Source organism: Pan troglodytes, chromosome 2, assembly GCF_028858775.2.
Source record: "Pan troglodytes isolate AG18354 chromosome 2, NHGRI_mPanTro3-v2.0_pri, whole genome shotgun sequence".
Lineage (NCBI taxonomy): Eukaryota > Metazoa > Chordata > Mammalia > Primates > Hominidae > Pan > Pan troglodytes.
This window is the reverse complement of record NC_086015.1, coordinates 71,340,649-71,361,858: the sequence shown is the minus strand read 5'-3', so window position 1 is coordinate 71,361,858 and position 21,210 is coordinate 71,340,649. Positions and strand designations below refer to the sequence as shown.

Below are 21,210 nucleotides of genomic sequence, written 5' to 3'. Positions count from 1 at the left end.
GCTTCTCTAGGTTTGCTGGCTTGGAAGGATATTTGACAGTAGATAAAGCTGTAACCCCTGATTCTCCCAGATCTTCACCTCAATTTGGGGATGATTATACCCACCTCCTGTGATACTCATGTGTTAAATGCGTTAGTACATATACAATAATTAGAATACTGAGTACAACCCGCTAAATGCTTTAGTAACGTTAATTATGGTTGTATTTGTGATTGCTATTCATATATCAACTCTAGAGGATTATGTACACTTTGCCCAGAAAAATACACATTCAGACAAAAATTCTGTGGACAGCTGCGAAGAATTCACTATTCCTCTGAAACTCATAGCCCTCTCCTGAATACATATGGTGTGCACTAACACTTGCCATTATCTGAAACTCATAGCCCTATCCTGAATGCCTATGCTGTAGGTTACCACTTGCCATTGGAGGTCTTGGAGGCCATATCCTGTAGGAGCAGGGTAGCCATGGGACTTAACTACTATTATCCCCCAAAAATGTTGTGTTTGTGAATTCACCTGACTGAGGAATACCTAATATTCATCAGATATTCAAAAGGATCCATGTTCCAAAGAAGAGGTTTAGTATTGATTTTTGTTGGTTTGTTTATTTGGGCAGTGGGGATGATGTTGAAAGAAGCTTGATAAATAGCAAGGGCTGTAGCTGTTCTTTTTTCAAAGTTTAGTTTTTACTTTTAATTGTGCACTAAAATCTGCAGCTAGAGTGTGTTTTGCAAAGCAAAACACCCAGACATTTGAAAAACTTGTGTATGGACTGCCTGACCACCTGCACAGCTGCCAGAGCAAACTTGCCTTGGGATCAGCTGTCTGGGGTCTGGGGACCCGGGCCCTGTATCTGGCACTTCAACAGCCTCATTAGATGATCTTTACTTTTGTAAAACAGTAAATAGCAACCCTCATAATTCTCACCCGAGAATTAGAAAAAGCCTCTGTTCCCAAAAGCACTTGGGATCTTCCGGGAGAGTCTCTGGTTACTTAAATAGACCTAACACTGAATTCTTAAAAAAAAAAAAAAAAATTCTCTTTGCCAGGGGGCTGGGGGAAGATAATTAAAAGTTGCTGTTGGTATCATCATGGAACAGCAGTTAGTGGTTGTAAAATGAATGAACATGTGAGGCACATACTGAAAATTTGACATGCTTTATAAATGCTAAATAATAATAATGATGTCACGAGGCTTTCATTTTTAAACTATCTTAATTGCATTCCCAGTTTGAGATTGCAGATTACAGTAGTTAATTATAGAAGTTGGCCCAGAGTTAAACCTTAAATCAGATTTCCATTAAAGTGCATGACTGCAGCAAATTACTTTACAGTGGGAGAGAAGGCAAGAATGGCATAATCTCTGGTTGAGTGGGATCTTCTCACCACCCAGGGTGGTGACTTTCCTCTTAGGGTGCTGTGGTATATCGTGTGTCCTAAGCAATCCCATTTCCTTGAGCTAAGCAGCCTGCGTACTTCTATGTCTTGTTGCTCTTCTTGTAGAAATCTCAATTTCTTTGTTAGTATTGGTCATACTCTTTCTGTTCCTCTGTCTTCCTCATGACTTCTCACTCTCCTTTTTGCACTTTCTCTCTCTCTCTTATTCTTTTGCGTTCTCTCATGCCTTCTCTTTACTGCTTCTTGTTCACTCATTCTCTCTCTCTCTCTCTCTCTCTCCCTCCCATGCTCTCTCATGGTTGTTCTGTATTTCTCATTGTCTCTCATGCACTCACTCTCCTCTCTGTCCTTCTGTTCCCCTCCTATAACTTCTCTTCGGCGTTTCAGGGAGCCTGCTTTCAAGACTTGCATCCACCCAGTTCTGAAGAAGGAAGAGGCCAGGCACGATGGCTCACACCTGTAATCCCAACACTTTGGGAGGCCAAGGCAGGAGGATCAGTAGAGGTCAGGAGTTCGAGACAGCTGGCCAACATGGCAAAACCGCCTCTCTACTAATACTACAAAAACTAGTCAGGTGTGGTGGCAGCTGCCTGTAGTCCCAGCAACTCAGGAGGCTGAGGTATGAGAACCACTTGAACCCGGGAGGCGGAGGTTGCAGTGAGTCAAGATTGTGCCACTGCACTACAGCCTGGGTGAAACAGTCAAAACGTGTCTCAAAAAATAAATAAATAAACTAAAAAGGAAGAAATAAGAGGATCCAAGTTCCCGTCCCTGGCATCTGGCACCTGACAATCTTGGCCTCACCTGTATCATCTTAAGTTACTTCACCATTCAACCATTAGTTCCTCAGCGAACTAAGTTGGGTGACATGTCTGCCTTTATCCTGGCTGCTCCCTTTATCTCAGATCCTGCTCTTTTTTTCTTCCTGTCTACTAGAACCTCACCTATTCCAAAAATCCTCTGTCATGTCAGCAGCCTGCATCACTGCCTCTCCCCTGGTCTTGGCTGTGTGAGACATCTGTAGACCCTGTATTTGTAATTGTCAGTTTATTGGTCTGGCTCTCAAACTAGTCTTTGAATTCTTCCCTGAGGACAGTGATGATATTTTATCCTTCTCCATATCCCAAAACTTAATTTTGTACCTGGTACAAGGGAGATGTTGATCAAGTGTCAGTTGAAATTAATTCATTCATTGTTAAACCATTATTTTTACATGATTATGCCATATCATGGATTGTGCTGGCTACTGATTATTAAAAAAATGGGAAAATACATAATCTTTGTTTTAGAGAAGCACAAAGATGATCCAAACACGGGAGTTGCATCTTGGGGATGGGGAGAGGAAGGTAAGAGGAGAATAAAGTACATTGGAGAACAACAGCTGTTCATTTCTCAGTAAGTCTAACAAACCAGTTATCCCTCTGCAGTTAGGAAAGAAGGCTTTTCCTGGGGTTCAGCACCAACTAAAGTAGTTGAATTTTAACCGCAAGTGTTTATATGAAGAGTATCTATTTTTAACATCGGACTCTAATTAAACACGAGATACTAACACATGAGAGACTTATGGGAACTGATGCCAACTGAGGCAACACTGATTCCTGTTTGACACTTACTCCAGGCACTCACCCACTAAGTAGAATTGAATCACAGGGTCTCAAGCCCCTTGTCTCCTTTTTGCTCCTATCCCTCACTCCTGCCTGTTTAGGTGAATTCACATAAGATTATGATGTAAACTATACTCTGTAAAATGATCGTAAAGCTTTAAATGGGTTAAACAGAGTCAGTGATTCTAATTTAATGACAATTCCCTGAGAAGTTGACATCCGAACTTGTCCTTAAGGAATGTGCAGGCTGGAACATGGCAGAGGCATGCAGGTGCCAATGTGTGTTTTACTAGAATGCCAAGTTCCTCTGCACAAACCTTACTGAGCCTCAGCAGGTCCTGAGTTTCTATCATGGACCCCATGGAGTCATTCTTGCTCTTGAATGTTTTTCTTCTATTGTTCTGGCAAGTTCCTCTCCATCCTACAGTTATTTGGAAACTACTGCTGTACCAAGCCTCAATGCTAACAGCATTTAATAGCTGTCATTAGAAAGCAAGCTTCTGCTTACCAGTTGTCCTACTGTGAATAGTAATGGGAGATTTCTTTTTTGGGAGTAGCCCCAATCTCTAATTGGTTTGAAAAATATTGTTCATTTCTTTGATTCATAAGGCATTACCTTTTTGTTGAATTTCAATAAGTTTGTATTTCCATTATATTTGAATTCAACATGAGCTGCAGTCTACTGAAAAAGGTTTTCTTACTTGCTCTCTAGGTAACCTGCCCACTTTCATCAATGCTTGCTGAATAAATGCAAGTGTAAATATCCATTAAGTACATTTAAAGCCATGTGGTAAACATTTCACATGTATTACCTCATTTAGGCCTTTCAACATCCTGTGGGCTAGGTCCTCTTTTTATTCCCACAATACAGATGAGGAAATGTTCAAGAGAGATTCTGTAACTCGCCCAAGGTCCCAGCCCTAGCAACAACATCGATGAACAAATCAGTAGACAATCTAGGGAGCTGGCTTTGGGCCTGGCCACAGCCACATGACAGCTGTGTGACCTTGGGACAACATGCCCCAATGCGCCCTATGGCTTTCTCAGCTAGAGAGCCAACCTTCACCCTACCTAATAAATAGGGTTCTGGGAAGGCTCACAATAAAAAATAAGGATTTGTGTGATGGCACTTTCTAAACATTTAAATGCTATACAAATGTAAGATATTCTCTTCTCATATGTTTGGTGTAGGTAATTTAACACATAGAAATAATAGGATTCTATGCAGCACATATATATATGCCTTACAATTAGTGTGGCATAATTTAATTGTGACTCTACTGTTGGAATTTTGATGCCTCCAGCTTCATGAACAGCCATTTTTCTGTGGGTGTTATCAATTAATCTAGGTAATGAATTCTCTTCATTATCTCATTCTTCATGTTAATTATACAGGATTTTCTTATGCCTATTTATCAAGTCAGGACAAGTAGAGTTTGTTTTTTTTTTTTTTGGCCCACATGCCTTTGAATATGGAATATGTACAAACAAGTTAACATGATGGGTGATGGGTTTAAATTTACATTTCTGAGAAGCTCCAGTCAGTAGCTTGACTTTCCTTACATTGTTACTTATGCTATAAGCTTGGATCTCTTTATTTCGAGAGTCTTTTTTTAATCAAAAGGTTGCTGTCTAAGATAATTAAACTATCTCTGATTTTTGAGAACATACCTCTAGCATATCAAAGAGGTATTAAGGAAGCATGCAAACATTTGAATCTTTTTTACCTTTTAATACAAAACAATAAATGGTTTCTGATTTTGAAATATTGTGTGAGGCACCATGACATATAAAAAGGTAATTGTAAATCATGGAGGAAAAAAACCTAAATGCAAGAAATTTTAAATGATAATACTCATAAAAAGAATAGACAATAATATTTTCAGAAAAAGAAGACATTATATAATAGGCGAATGAATGATGATTAAATTCATTTCGAGTTGAAAAGAGTGACTGATGGGAAAATTTGGTAATGTTATATTGTGATATTTATTAATTTATTACTAATATGAGCTTTCTTAACATGTTCTGGGCCATTTTTGTATTTTATGCTCTGTGTAAAACAAAAACAAAAAAACGAGGAGTCTTATTTTAATTGTCTCTATTATTTAACCAGTTATTTTTGAGACTGTTGGCGATCAGCATTTTGATTGGTAACTTTTTATTTTTGATTTCAGGTTGAAGCCATCCTTGTCAATATATTTGGTGGTATCGTCAACTGTGCCATCATTGCCAATGGGATCACCAAAGCCTGCCGGGAGCTAGAACTCAAGGTGCCCCTGGTGGTCCGGCTTGAAGGTGAGTCATGGTAGATTTCCGCTGTGCCAGCACCCCTTCTCCAAGGTCAGGTGACCAGCATGTTCTGGATTCACAAACTTCCTGAGATAACAGAACGAAACACTAGATTGTATAAGATGAAACAAACACAGTACGGCAGGACTTCCCTGGGCCTCTAGCAAACTAATGTGGCTTTTAGCTCTCCAAGTATGGCAGGTGTTATGATTCTCCACATTTTGAAAAATTACCCCAGAGCAAAAGCCCTTTTATTTATGAATCATTTTATGAGATTAGTGTTTGGGGAAAAACACTCTGAGAAATGTTTCTCTGAGAATCATGCATCATAACTGAGGATCCCAAAAAGCTTTGGTTTTTTGGCTTATATTTGTCAATGTTTATTAATTGATTTAATTGATAAATTAATTTGATAACTGAAATTACTTGGAATTTAAAAAATAATTCTTAAAAAATAATTTGTATATTTTATGGTATATTTTATACATCATATGTATTACATATTTTATAGAAATAAATATTTTAAAAAAATTTTAGTAAGAATAATGACATTGTTTTACAGGTTTGTAAATACTTTTCACATTTAGCGTGTCTGTTTCTGCATAAAATGTTATAACATGTTTTAGTTGAAGTATATGAAGAAAATCTGGCCTCACAGACATATGTATTTTTCAAAATGGGAGTAGTTTTGTCCGTTTGTTTGTTTGTTTTGAGACAGGGTTTGTTTGTTGCCCAGGCTGGTCTTGAACTCCTGGCTTCAAGTGATCCTCCTGCCTCAGCCTCCCAAAATGTTGGGATTATAGGCTTAAGCTACCACACCTAGCCAGGGGGAGTTTTTAATGCTCTTTTCATATAGTTCTGAATATTCTTTGGTACTACACTAAAAGTCTATTGGTAATAGTTTATTGAAAATTAGTGTCCATGTGGAATCTGGAACTATCTCGATGAACTTTTCATATTCCATTAAAACCCATTGGTCTGTCTTACACATTAAGTGAGTTTTATCCATGCATGGTTCAAAATCATTCACTGATGATCCAGAAAATTTGTGATTATGCAGATCTTCCAAAGGTTGTCTCATTTCAATGTACAACATAAAAAAAAATCACATTTGTTAATATTACCACCATCATATTAGAAAAGCTTTTTAGTAGGAAGCTGTCAAGTTCACAGGGCAGGTGCACATTGTCTAGAATTTGAATTTGACTTTATAGTGCAAATTTTATCAGCCACAAAATGGTTAAGTTGTTTTCCTTGATGGGACAGACTCACTTCACTCATATTTAAGAAAATGTCTGCCAGCTAACCAAGTCTGAGCAACTATAGTGTGTCAGTCTTTATTCCAAGAAAGAAACAGCATTTCATGGAAAAGTGAGCAGTTTAGCTTGATACCCAGACAGTTGGACAAACACTTTTCCTCAGAACAGTTCAAGATGCTGCAGAAGTGCTTTATGTGTGTTTATAATTTGCTCACAAAGAGTATCAAACAGATGTGTAATCAAGGGTTGAGGTTTAATGAAATAATTTTTTTCTTTTTTTTTATTTTATTATTATTATACTTTAAGTTGTAGGGTACATGTGCACAATGTGCAGGTTTGTTACATATGTATACATGTGCCATGCTGGTGTGCTGCACCCATTAACTCGTCATTTAGCATTAGGTATATCTCCTAATGCTATCCTTCCCCCCTCCCCCCACCCCACAACAGTCCCCAGAGTGTGATGTTCCCCTTCCTGTGTCCATGTGTTCTCATTGTTCAATTCCCACCTATGAGTGAGAATATGCGGTGTTTGGTTTTTTGTCCTTGCTATAGTTTACTGAGAATGATGATTTCCAGTTTCATCCATGTCCCTACAAAGGACATGAACTCATCATTTTTTATGACTGCATGGTATTCCATGGTGTATATGAGCCACATTTTCTTAATCCAGTCTATCATTGTTGGACATTTGGGTTGGTTCCAAGGCTTTGCTATCATGAATAGTGCTGCAATAAACATACGTGTGCATGTGTCTTTATAGCCGCATGATTTATAGTCCTTTGGGTATATACCCAGTAATGGGATGGCTGGGTCAAATGGTATTTCTAGTTCTAGATCCCTGAGGAATCGCCATACTGACTTCCACAATGGTTGAACTAGTTTACAGTCCCACCAACAGTGTCAAAGTGTTCCTATTTCTCCACATCCTCTCCAGCACCTGTTGTTTCCTGACTTTTTAATGATTGCCATTCTCACTGGTGTGAGATGGTATCTCATTGTGGTTTTGATTTGCATTTCTCTGATGGCCAGTGATGGTGAGCATTTTTTCATGTGTCTTTTGGCTTCATAAATGTCTTCTTTTGAGAAGTGTCTGTTCATGTCCTTTGCCCACTTTTTGATGGGGTTGTTTGTTTATTTCTTGTAAATTTGTTTGAGTTCATTGTAGATTCTGGATATTAGCCCTTTGTCAGATGAGTTGGTTGCAAAAATTTTCTCCCATTTTGTAGGTTGCCTGTTCACTCTGATGGTAATTTCTTTTGCTGTGCAGAATCTCTTTAGTTTAATTAGATCCCATTTGTCAATTTTGGCTTTTGTTGCCATTACTTTTGGTGTTTTACACATGAAGTCCTTGCCCATGCCTATGTCCTGAATGGTAATGCTGAGGTTTTCTTCTAGGGTTTTTATGGTTTTAGATCTAACATTTAAGTCTTTAATCCATCTTGAATTAATTTTTGTATAACGTGTAAGGAAGGGATCCAGTTTTAGCTTTCTACATATGGCTAGCCAGTTTTCCCAGCACCATTTATTAAATAGGGAATCCTTTCCCCATTGCTTGTTTTTGTCAGGTTTGTCAAAGATCAGATAGTTGTAGATATGCGGTGTTATTTCTGAGGACTCTGTTCTGTTGCATTGATCTATATCTCTGTTTTGGTACCAGTATCATGCTGTTTTGGTTACTGTAGCCTTGTAGTATAGTTTGAAGTCAGGTAGCGTGATGCCTCCAGCTTTGTTCTTTTTACTTAGGGTTAACTTGGCAATGCTGGCTCTTTTTTGGTTCCATATGAACTTTAAAGTAGTTTTTTCCAATTCTGTGAAGAAAGTCATTGGTAGCTTGATGGGGATGGCATTGAATCTATAAATTACCTTGGGCAGTATGGCCATTTTCACGATATTGATTCTTCCTATCCATGAGCATGGAATGTTCTTCCATTTGTTTATATCATCTTTTATTTCATTGAGCAGTGGTTTGTAGTTCTCCTTGAAGAGGTCCGTCACATCCCTTGTAAGTTGGATTCCTAGGTATTTTATTCTCTTTGAAGCAATTGTGAATGGGAGTTCACACATGATTTGGCTCGCTGTTTGTCTGTTGTTGGTGTATAAGAATGCTTGTGATTTTTGTGCATTGATTTGGTATCCTGAGACTTTGCTGAAGTTGCTTATCAGCTTAAGGAGATTTTGGGCTGAGACGATGGGGTTTTCTAGATATACAATCATGTCATCTGCAAACAAGGACAGTTGGACTTCCTCTTTTCCTAATTGAATACCCTTTATTTCCTTCTCCTGCCTGATTGCCCTGGCCAGAACTTCCAACACTATGTTGAATAGGAGTGGTGAGAGAGGGCATCCCTGTCTTGTGCCAGTTTTCAAAGGGAATGCTTCCAGTTTTTGCCCATTCAGTATGATATTGGCTGTGGGTTTGTCATAGATAGCTCTCAATACCTAATTTATTGAGAGTTTTTAGCATGAAGGGTTGTTGAATTTTGTCAAAGGCCTTTTCTGCATCTATTGAGATAATCGTGGTTTTTGTCTTTGGTTCTGTTTATATGCTGGATTACATTTATTTGTTTTCGTATATTGAACCAGCCTTGCATCCCAGTGATGAAGACCACTTGATCATGGTGGATAAGCTTTTTGATGTGCTGCTAGATTCGGTTTGCCAGTATTTTATTGAGGATTTTTGCATCGATGTTCATCAAGAATATTGGTCTAAAATTCTCTTTTTTGGTTGTGTCTCTGCCAGGCTTTGGTATCAGGATGATGCTGGCCTCATAAAATGAGTTAGGGAGGATTCCCTCTTTTTCAGTTGATTGGAATAGTTTCAGAAGGAATGGTACCAGTTCCTCCTTGTACCTCTGGTAGAATTCGGCTGTGAATCCATCTGGTCCTGGACTCTTTATGGTTGGTAAGCTATTGATTATTGCCACAATTTCAGAGCCTGTTATTGGTCTATTCAGAGATTCAACTTCTTCCTGGTTTAGTCTTGGGAGGGTGTATGTGTTGAGGAATTTATCCATTTCTTCTAGATTTTCTAGTTTATTTGCATAGAGGTGTTTGTAGTATTCTCTGATGGTAGTTTGTATTTCTGTGGGGTCGGTGGTGATATCCCCCTTATCATTTTTTATTGCGTCTATTTGATTCTTCTCTCTTTTCTTCTTTATTAGTCTTGCTAGTGGTCTATCAATTTTGTTGATCCTTTCAAAAAACCAGCTCCTGGTTTCATTCACTTTTTGAAGGGTTTTTTGTGTCTCTATTTCCTTCAGTTCTGCTCTGATTTTAGTTATTTCCTGCCTTCTGCTAGCTTTTGAATGTGTTTGCTCTTGTTTTTCTAGTTCTTTTAATTGTGATGTTAGGGTGTCAATTTTGGATCTTTCCTACTTTCTCTTGTGGGCATTTAGTGCTATAAATTTCCCTCTACACACTGCTTTGAATGTGTCCCAGAGATTCTGGTATGTTGTGTCTTTGTTCTCGTTGGTTTCAAAAAACATCTTTATTTCTGCCTTCATTTAGTTATGTACCCAGTAGTCATTCAGGGGCAGGTTGTTCAGTTTCCATGTAGTTGAGCGGTTTTGAGTGAGTTTCTTAATCCTGAGTTCTAGTTTGATTGCACTGTGGTCTGAGAGACAGTTTGTTATAATTTCTGTTCTTTTACTTTTGCTGAGGAGAACTTTACTTCCAACTATATGTTCAATTTTGGAATAGGTGTGGTGTGGTGCTGAAAAAAATGTATATTCTGTTGATTTGGGGTGGAGAGTTCTGTAGATGTCTATTAGGTCCACTTGGTGCAGAGCTGAGTTCAATTCCTGGGTATCGTTGTTAACTTTCTGTCTCATTGATCTGTCTAATGTTGACAGTGAGGTGTCAAAGTCTCCCATTATTATTGTGTGGGAGTAAGTCTCTTTGTACGTCACTCAGGACTTGCTTTATGAATCCGGGTGCTCCTGTATTGGGTGCATATATATTTAGAATAGTTAGTTCTTCTTGTTGAATTGATCCCTTTACCATTATGTAATGGCCTTCTTTGTCTGTTTTGGTCTTTGTTGGTTTAAAGTCTGTTTTATCAGAGACTAGGATTGCAACCCCTGCCTTTTTCTGTTTTCCATTTGCTTGGTAGATCTTCCTCCATCCTTTTATTTTGAGCCTCTGTGTGTCTCTGCACATGAGATGTGTTTCCTGAATACAGCACACTGATGGGTCTTGACTCTTTATCCAATTTGCCAGTCTGTGTCTTTTAATTAGAGCATTTAGTCCATTTACATTTAAAGTTAATATTGTTATGTGTGAATTTGATCCTGTCATTATGATGTTAGCTGGTTATTTTGCTCGTTAGTTCATGCAGTTTCTTCCTAGTCTCGATGGTCTTTACATTTTGGCATGATTTTGCCATGGCTGGTACCAGTTGTTCCTTTCCATGTTTAGTGCTTCCTTCAGGAGATCTTTTAGGGCAGGCCTGGTGGTGACAAAATCTCTCAGCATTTGCTTGTCTGTAAAGGATTTCATTTCTCCTTCACTTATGAAGCTTAGTTTGGGTGGATATGAAATTCTGGGTTGAAAATTCTTTTCTTTAAGAATGTTGAATATTGGCCCCCACTCTCTTCTGGCTTGTAGAGTTTCTGCCGAGAGATCCGCTATTAGTCTGATGGGCTTCCCTTTGTGGGTAACCCGACCTTTCTCTCTGGCTGCCCTTAACATTTTTTCCTTCATTTCAACTTTGGTGAATCTGACAATTATGTGTCTTGGAGTTGCTCTTCTTGAGGAGTATCTTTGTGGCATTCTCTGTATTTCCTGAATCTGAATGTTGTCCTGCCTCGCTAGATTGGGGAAGTTCTCTTGGATAATATCCTGCAGAGTGTTTTCCAACTTGGTTCCATTCTCCCTGTCACTTTCAGGTACACCAATCAGATGTAGATTTGGTCTTTTCACATAGTCCCATATTTCTTGGAGGCTTTGTTCGTTTCTTTTTATTCTTTTTTCTCTAAACTTCCCTTCTCGCTTCATTTCATTCATTTCATCTTCCATCACTGATACCCTTTCTTCCAGTTGATCGCATCGGCTCCTGAGGCTTCTGCATTCTTCACGTAGTTCTCGAGCCTTGGCTTTCAGCTCCATCAGCTCCTTTAAGCACTTCTCTGTATTGGTTATTCTAGTTATACATTCATCTAAATTTTTTTCAAAGTTTTTAACTTCTTTGCCTTTGGTTTGAATTTCCTCCTGTAGCTCGGAGTAGTTTGATCATCTGAATCCTTCTTCTCTCAACTCGTCAAAGTCATTCTCCGTCCAGCTTTGTTCCGTTGCTGGTGAGGAACTGCATTCCTTTGGAGGAGGAGAGGTGCTCTGCTTTTTAGAGTTTCCAGTTTTTCTGCTCTGTTTTTTCCTCATCTTTGTGGTTTTATCTACTTTTTGTCTTTGATGATGGTGATGTACAGATGGGTTTTTGGTGTCGATGTCCTTTCTGTTTGTTAGTTTTCCTTCTAACAGACAGGACCCTCAGCTGCAGGTCTGTTGGAGTTTGCTAGAGGTCCACTCCAGACCCTGTTTGCCTGGGTATCAGCGGCGGTGGCTGCAGAACAGTGGATTTTCATGAACTGCGAATGCTGCTGTCTGATCGTTCCTCTGGAAGTTTTGTCTCAGAGGAGTACCCGGCCGTGTGAGGTGTCAGTCTGCCCCTACTGGGGTGCCTCGCAGTTAGGCTGCTCAGGGGTCAGGGGTCAGGGACCCACTTGAGGAGGCAGTCTGCCCGTTCTCAGATCTCCAGCTGCGTGCCAGGAGAACCAGTGCTGTCTTCAAAGCTGTCAGACAGGGACATTAAAGTCTGCAGAGGTTACTGCTGTCTTTTTGTTTGTCTGTGCCCTGCCCCCAAAGGTGGAGCCTACAGAGGCAGGCAGGCCTCCTTGAGCTGTGGTGGGTTCCACCCAGTTCGAGCTTCCTGGCTGCTTTGTTTACCTAAGCAAGCCTGGGTCATGGCAGGCGCCCCTCCCCCAGCCTCGCTGCAGCCTTGCAGTTTGATCTCAGACTGCTGTGCTAGCAATCAGTGAGACTCCGTGGGCGTAGTACCCTCTGAGCCATGTGCGGGATATAATCTCCTGGTGCGCCGTTTTTTAAGCCCGTCAGAAAAGCGCAGTATTAGGGTGGGAGTGACCCGATTTTCCAGGTGCCATCTGTCACCCCTTTCTTTGACTAGGAAAGGGAACTCCCTGACCCCTTGCACTTCCCGAGTGAAGCAATGCCTCTCCCTGCTTTGGCTCGTGCATGGTGCGCTGCACGCACTGTCCTGCGCCCACTGTCTGGTACTCCCTAGTGAGATGAACCCGGTACCTCAGATGGAAATGCAGAAATCACCCATCTTCTGTGTCACTCACGCTGGGAGCTGTAGACCGGAGCTGTTCCTATTCGGCCATCTTGGCTGCCCTCCCCAATTTTTTTTTTCTTACTGTGAGTATGTGGTAGTAAAAAGTACAATGATCTCTCAGGTGTAGTGATGCATGCCTCTAGTCCCAGCTGAGCAGGAGACTGAGGCAGGAGGATTGTTTGAGCCCAGGAGTTCAAGGCTGCAGCAAGCTATGATCATGCCAATATACTCCAGTCTGGGCAACTTAGCAAGACCCCATCTCAAAAAAAAAAGTACAATGACTACTAGCACAGTATGGTGCCACTGCCTTGATTCCATGATAACATGCCAGCAGTTTTGCCTACCATTACTTTCAACCTATGAGTACAAATGCCAACATAGTCTTCTCTTATTGTTATTATTACTGCCACTATTAACTATGAAAGTGGTTTTTACCTTAAGGAGCACCCCTCTGCCCCTGCCTAAAGTGTATTAGGACGTTTTCTGTAAGGTAAGGCAGTGGATGTCTAACATGGGATAAATTTCAATTACTCACATTATCCTAGGGGTAAAATGAAAACCCAAAGGGCCAAATATAGTAGATTATTTACCTGGAAATTGATATATTCGATCTAAGAAAGCTAGCCTAACTAATACTTTGATCAGGTCCTGTGAGCCTTTGTCTAATGTTTACGTGTGGTAAAGTTTAAGCATTAAGAAGTGTTTTTTAGACAATGGAGCAGATTTGAGGCTTGACGGCAGCATGGGATTCCCTCAATGTCTTACTTGGTTTAAGCTGATGATGAAGAATTGAACACCAGGAGGAAGGAGCAAGGGGGTTCTGCAGGGAAAAGGGGGAGAGGATGCGAGTGATAAGGCAGGAGAGGTGAAAGATGTCACTGTGAAGTGAAACTGGTCCTAGTAAGGACATGTCCACAGGGGACAGTGAAGGAGGAAGGAGATGAAGAGGTGAGTGGCCACTGGTGAGGCAGAGAGCAAAGTGATGAACAGGACATGTAGAAAATGGAGACCTGGAGAGTAAGAAGAGAAAGGACAATGAGACTCAAACATACAGAAGGACGGGGGCATGCACTGACAAAAACATCAGACCCTCCTCCAAGAGCCACGTCTCCAATGACAGCAGCAACAGAACGACCTCGGACAGGCTGTGGGTGGAGGTGGGAAACAGGTCCATCTTACCTTGCAAGGGGACAGGGCTTGAGTAAAGAATAGAAGATGGAAAATTAACTCCGTACAGAACACACGTTGGAAACGAGCAGTGGAGAGAATGCCTAAATCCAGAAAAGTGCAAAGAGGCCAGGGGACATCATCAGACACAGAACTGGACCTTGGCTCTGCTGGGGATCTGCATTCACTCTGCCCAGAACAATTCCACCACTCAGCTAAGGGCCCCTGTTCTCAATGTATTCTGGGTGTTAGCAGCAAATCTTGGGCTCTAATATTCTGAATGAAAATGTTTTCAAAGCTACTCGGCCCACAGTCAATCTACCGAGGCTGCCTTTTTGACAGGAGGTAAAGGCATTATTACTGCTCTCATCTCTTGGTCTTAGAACCTAGCATAACTGAAGACGTGAAGAATGAATAGCCACGAAGCATATGGGACACAGCTGAAAACTCTATGGCTGCCTCTAAACTCTTTAATACCCATAGGTTTCTTTCTCTCCTCCAGCAGACCAAAGGATCACCTACCATCATGTAGCGAATAGGAGTGCAAATTGTGTCCTTCTTAGCATACCGAGTCCATGCTAAGAAGGACACGATTTGTACTCTTCTATTTGTGGCTCCAGTTTATCAGTATTTCAGAATCAAGGATAAGAAAGTGTCCACCCAGAGGAGGTACAGTGCCTAGTCAAGAAAGCGAAAGACACAGAATATGTTTATGTTCACAACAACTTTAGAGAAAGTTTAGGGAATGTTAGAGAGATTGGTAAGAATGAAGGGGGTGGGATAATTGTTTTTAAAGACATTTGGCAAAAGAAAAACGAAATGTTTACGTTGCTGAAACAAACCTTTTGGTATTGGGTGGAAAATAAAATTGAGAAGATTTGGCTAAGAGAAACGGTATCCAGTCTACAAATTATCTCGAGGTTTATTATTAATATATTAAGAGGTCAACTTGGAGTCATAATGAACACCTGAGAAACAAGCATATTCCTCTTCAGACATATCTGAGACATAGAAGTTTGCTGCAGATTTAAGTAGGACAGTAATAAAAGGAATTCTTAAAAAATTATTATAAGATGTTGGTGGATTCTGATAAAGAACTATAAAACCACTCAAAACATTTTGTATACTGCGTTTGGCCAAAACGCTTTGTACACTGACTGTATAGAGCTGTCAATAAATGTACATTTCTCAACAGTTTCATGGGTTGGGCCAAGTTAACCGTCTAGGCAATTTTTGTGCCAAGGTTTGTATACGTTTCAAAAAGGAAAAAAAAAAAAAACCCCTCATTTCAGATAATTTGTTCTTTATTCACACCAGAAACAATTGGTTACAAAGGCTGAATTTCCCCCAAATATGTAGCTGTTCATTTCACGCAAGAGTCTTTTGAATAAAAATAATCCTCTGTCTCAGTTGGTGAGTTCTGTTCTGATAAGGCAAGTAAATACATGTAATTATAAAGTTACCATTTTCAAAGAGGAGAATAATCCTTTCCTTATCCTCTGGTGAAACAGCTTGTAATTATTATACAGCTGAGAACAAAGATTTGTCCACAAAATCCCACTACATCAAGCCTGATTTGATTGATTAAAACTTTTCTCATCAGGATATTTTTAATACATTGTGGGTGGGCAACAGAATCTTTAAAATGTGGGCTGCATATTAGAGAGACTGATGGCAAGGATCCTGGATCTTCTGAATGGTCACCAAACAAACAAGAAGGCCACTTACTTTATTCACTGGAAATAGGTAGTAGTTACAAAATGTGCCACTGGGTTTTGAAATGTCTGTTATCTGGATCACTGAAAATCTCACAGTTCTTCAGACTGTGATAAACATGTGGCAGCGTGCCTGAAACTTAGAAAGTACTTAATAAATATTAGCAATAAAAATTATGTACCATTGTAATCCAGTCTCTGGTAACATTTTTCCATCACATCTCATTTTTAGTGTCACTTGGCTTTGTAATAGCTACTGGGATGATGGAGACCCCTTTTCACCTCACTCTCCCTAGCTAGACAATGGTGTGTGTTCTGGGAGTCTGAGCCAATTTTAATATTGATATGAATAAAGAACCTTGAGAAATTCATCCATCAAAACAGAGTATACTGTAATGTCAGGTCAAATAGAAACTACCACTAAAAGTGTCCAAAATGTTTCCATCTCTTTGTACCACTTTATCTTTCTTTGTCCTTGTAGACAAATGAAGACTTGCTCTGTTTAGGAAAAAAAACAGAAGGAACCAAATCATACTCTAAGGTTGGATAAACTACAACTAAATGTAGAGAAAATTGTGAGAGAATAAGAATTTATGTTTTGACATAGAGGAAAGCAAATGAAAAATTTAGATGGAAGATAAAAGACATTTCCCAAAGGTCCCTGTAGTTGGCAACTTTTTCTCCACTGGAAGTACTGAGAACCACTATTTGTGACAAGATATTTTTGGTTTTGGTTGGTTTTTCATTTTCACTGAGCTATCTTTGAAAACCACAGTTCTGCATGTGGTTTATGAAGGGCCTTTAAAATGACCATAACTTCTCCATTTGTCTGTCACATCTCTCCTTGGATGGTCCCCTGTATTCACACACCTTTCTCCACAGGCACTCTATCCAGTGTTGCAGCTTCATCTCTGATCCTCTCCCACGCTCTCTATTGAGTTCCCTTTCTGACTTTCCCAAGTCCATCAACTATGCCATCATTCTTCTGGTTCACAGATTTAAATTCCTTAGATTCCCCTGGTTCTCTCATCTCCTTTTCTCTCTGCTCTTGCCTCCATACCACTTTATATCTGTGGCAATTCTGCTTGGGTTTTTGGTTCTGCCTAATGTCATTGACTCGGTACCTACTCAGTTTTCCCACTCTGTTCTTTTAGCCATAACATATTGCTGCAAAGCCATTACTCTCTCCAGGACATCCTTCTGATCTACCCAGGTCCTGGGCTTCAGTTTTTACCACTGTTACGACCCCAATACCAACTCTCAGGTATGGATGATGACTTACTTGATGACTGACTTCTGATCCTCTATCCACTCCTTCCTTCTTCCTTTGCAATGATTCAATTCTTACCTATCCTCCAGACTCAACTTGGAAATTCTCCTTTTATACTACTTCTTTGCTAACTCACATCTCTAAATCTACTATAACTATAATAGTCCATGTTGAATAAGCATAAAAGTGGGTTATGCCAATGAAAGTGAGCAGAGCTACACTAGGCACTGACTTTTGTCCCTTAAAGGGACACATTATTAGGAGTCTGCATTTCCTTAGTTTAAAAAGCATTGGCTTGATTTGCATTTAGTTCCCTTTATGGATAATACCTTCTTCAAATTTCTGCATTGTTTCACCTATGATCAGTGCCAAGAATACAGTTATAACAGAATGCTTCATCTTCCCTTTATTAGGCATGGTCAATACAATGTTGGGATAGGTCTTGTCTTGCTATGGGTCTGCTCCATTCACAGAAATCACACATATGAATATTAGTGAGTATCCCTGGTAGTTTCATGTTGAGTGTGAGACCCTGTATCTATCCGAGGACATTTATCACACAAGATGCCAATTCCCACAAGAGGAAGAAAAGGACACCAGCTAGGACTCCAGAAATGTCCAAAGCTCTCTTGCTTTTTCTCTCTTGATAAAGATCCCAGATTCTTACGATAAGAGAGGAGCTATAATAGTGGAAAGAGGGTAGTGGCTAAGAAGGGTCACTATGTATATTTTTCTTTGCATAAATTTGGAAGACAGTGCCCTCTTTGATCTCATCCTGAGCTATCACGTTCAATTCCTTCATGATACAGTGGACATTGTGAAGTTATCAATATTTCTGAAGATTCAGCAAACCGTCTGGTGGCTGTCTGGGATCCCCTGATGGCTACTTTTACTAAGATAGAAGCAGGTCCTATTAGCAGGTAACACTTGTTACCATTTTATAGATATTGTCTTATATTGTTAATTTTTTCCATTTTATTTTCCCAGCCATCTAGTAACTGACATTTTTTTTTACATCTCTCTTGATCCTCCTTAATGCCTAAAGCTCATTGACCTGCATGCACATGGTATTTACTAATATACTAATTAACTAATTAAAAAACCACAGGCATAAACCTTGGAAGTACATTTAGTTAAAAGATTCAAATCTGATCATCTAACAAATTTAGAAATGTCAAATCTTCTTAGTATCTCAGATAGACCTCTGATGCAATCAGCAGAGAATATTAAGGAAAATAATCTTGAATGTGGGATTTTGCATATTTCAGCATGAATATCATCTGCGTATTATAAAAATCACTTAGTTCTTCTGGAATACTAAGCAGAGTATGAAAATAAAAGATGCACTCCTTTAAATCTTTTGGGAAAAATTTAAGGCAGGGTAACTAGCTTTTCTCGAAATGTATGAATAACTAATAAATTGTGGGCCTCTGTGACAACTCAGGCACAGAAAGGATCCCCAGAAAGAATGGGTCAATCATAGTGTGCATTCATTTCTAGTTATTTCCAGTGACAAACAATAATATAATTTGCTGATAGAGACCTGTCCCCCTTTAAGAACAGGAGAAGAGTTGACTCTTAAAATCTGAGGGTCTCTGATCACTTTGACCCTGAAAACAGTCTGACATCAACATTTTAATCAGAAATACACCAATACTGATGCACTCATTGACTCCTTGATCAATTTTTTTCATTGTAGCTTTGTCAGTTATTTTCGTTTTATTACTTTTATTGGGATCAATTATACTGCATTTACACTTCTAAGAAGATTTAATTCATCAGTATGTTTTAATGTTCATATTAGGTTTTGCTGACTGGCGTGTCTGCCATTTTCATTTTTCCTTTGTGATTATTATTTCTATTAAGTCCATATTGTGCAGATCTAAGCATGTGAGGCAGACAGTCTCAGGGAAGGAAAGAGAAAGGAGAGTGGCAGAGAGTGAAAGAAGAAAGAGATACAAAGAGAGAGGCAAGCACAGAGAACAACACAGGCTACAGCTGTTTGGGAGTCTTAATGTCAAAGGATGGGGGTACACCAGCAGAGTCAAAATATCCTTGGACTTTTTCTTGAGAAGGTCTCCAGGGAATTATGGCTGCAACACAGAGCTTGGGAAAACTGAGCTGTTCCAAGAATGATACTGTAAATGATATGGCTTGCCTCTGTGTCCCCACCCAAATCTCATCTTGAATTGTAATAATCCCCACGTGTTGTGGGCAGCACCCTGTGGAAGATAATTGAATCATGGTGGTGGGTTTTTCCCATGCTGTTCTCCTGATAGTGAATAAGCCTCACAAGATCTGGTAGTTTTACAAAGGGGAATTCCCCTACACATGCCCTTTCTTGCCTGCCACCATGTGAGACGTGCCTTGCTCTTCCACCACGATTGTGAGGCCTCCTCAGCCATGTGGAACTTTGAGTCAATTAAACCCCTTTCCTTTATAAATTACCCAGTGTTGGGTATGTCTTTATTAGCGGCGTGAGAACAGACTAATACAGTAGATGTTGACTCAGTGGGGCTGCTTGAGTATAGTAATCTGAGTTTGTTGATGAAGTGTACAAGACTTTTGGATAGTTATCATATTAAAGTGTCTGTTATTCAGGTGGATCATGAGGTCGGAGATCGAGACCATCCTGGCTAACACGGTGAAACCCCGTCTCTACTAAAAATACAAAAAAAAAAAAAAAAAAAAAAAATTAGCTGGGCGTGGTGGCGGGCGCCTGTAGTCCCAGCTACTTGGGAGGCTGAGGCAGGAGAATGGCGTGAACCTGGGAGGCGGAGCTTGCAGTGAGCCGAGATCGCGCCACTGCACTCCAGTCTGGGTGACAGAGCGAGACTCCGTCTCAAATAAATAAATAAAGTGTCTGTTACTGCTTTTACTATGGTGATTCTCAGAGTATGGTCCACAGAACTGACTTTCTCACTCCTTTGTGTTTTTTCTTGGTCCCTCTGAGACCTTCTAGCCTCTCAGGAAGGCCATCCTGATCCCACGGTGTTCCTTAAAAGTCCAGATCTCGTAGGTAGCCAACCTAATTAGCTTACCTAATAGCCACTGCTCCCATTGTTCACAGCCCATCCAGCCAAGCCGTGGGGTTAGGGTCTTTGAAGAGGCCCAACAGATCCTTTTCCACCTGGGTTCTGATCCCAGTAAGAAATAAAATAGACTGAGGAAACAAAAGTATTACCTTCATCACCAAAGAAAAAAGAAGTAGTTGGAGGATGCACCTTATTGTGTGACCAACAGTGAGCTTCCTTACTCTAAGCCCCAGAATTAGGCAGCTTTGTAAACCCAGTCACAGGCTCCACTAGACTTCAGTGTACCTTCCATCCCAGGGTGGAACCCAAGGAGCAGAGGATGACCTGGACCCACTCTGAGTGGCATATCCCTAAAAGGAAGGCCAGAGGAAGGGGCAGGACTACCCATGCCAACTTTCTCCATTCGAATATTCAGTCAGCTCCCTACACCGTCACCACTCCCGGATGGAGCCAGTGATAGGCAAAGAGAACAGGAGGGGTTACACTAATGACTGTCCCTCTGCATGGAAGGAAACATCCCCCAGTGCACATCACAGGTCTTATCTGCCCCAGGAGTGGGCTGCCTTTGGTCGGGTAGCTGCCCCACTCTAGGCGGTGGTCATCCCTTCAGGAACAAGAGCCTGAAGTTGCTTCCCTGAGCAGCAGCTGTGGGTGTGGCCATTTTTATAAGGAGAGGTTTTAAAACTGGGCAGGTACCAGGACTGGCATATCCTGAGTGCTGCCTTATAATGTCAGAACACCACTGCGTGCTCTCGGGTATCTTCTGAGTGACTAGTCAGTTCATTTCTTCCTGACTCAATTTCCACTTGAAAGTCATATTTGATGAGCCATCAAAAAGAGAGCGAGCGAGCACATTGCTATCAGGACGAGACTTACAGGTGATTCAGTCTGTAGTGTCTTATAGACGCTGTTTCCCGCTGAGACTCTTCCAGAGAGCGCCACCTTGAGGCTGTCCTGAGGCAGAACTACCTATGGGGAAAGACTTCATGAGAAATGTTTTAGATGAGGGAAGACAGCTTTCATCTCATGCCACCTTCTCTTTATTGGCAGTGGCTGCCTGAGCAGTGCTGTGCCAAGAAAGATTCTGAGGCTATATCCCAGCTCAGTGGAAAAAGAGT

At 40.4% G+C, this 21,210-nt stretch overlaps 1 protein-coding gene across 14 annotated transcripts in view; it reads left to right on the top strand.

Annotated features, from left to right (window-relative positions):
* SUCLG2 (succinate-CoA ligase GDP-forming subunit beta) overlaps positions 1-21,210 on the top strand; it is a 426,327-nt gene that overhangs the window by 254,609 nt on the left and 150,508 nt on the right. For all 14 annotated transcript variants that reach the window (XR_010155641.1, XR_010155638.1, XR_010155640.1 and 11 more), the window contains one exon: positions 5,183-5,303. Coding sequence is in view for 10 of the 14 variants with exons in the window: in XM_063806902.1 (XP_063662972.1) it covers positions 5,183-5,303 (121 nt within the window). In the remaining 4 variants the exon portion in view is untranslated. The remainder of the gene's footprint in view (positions 1-5,182; positions 5,304-21,210) is intronic.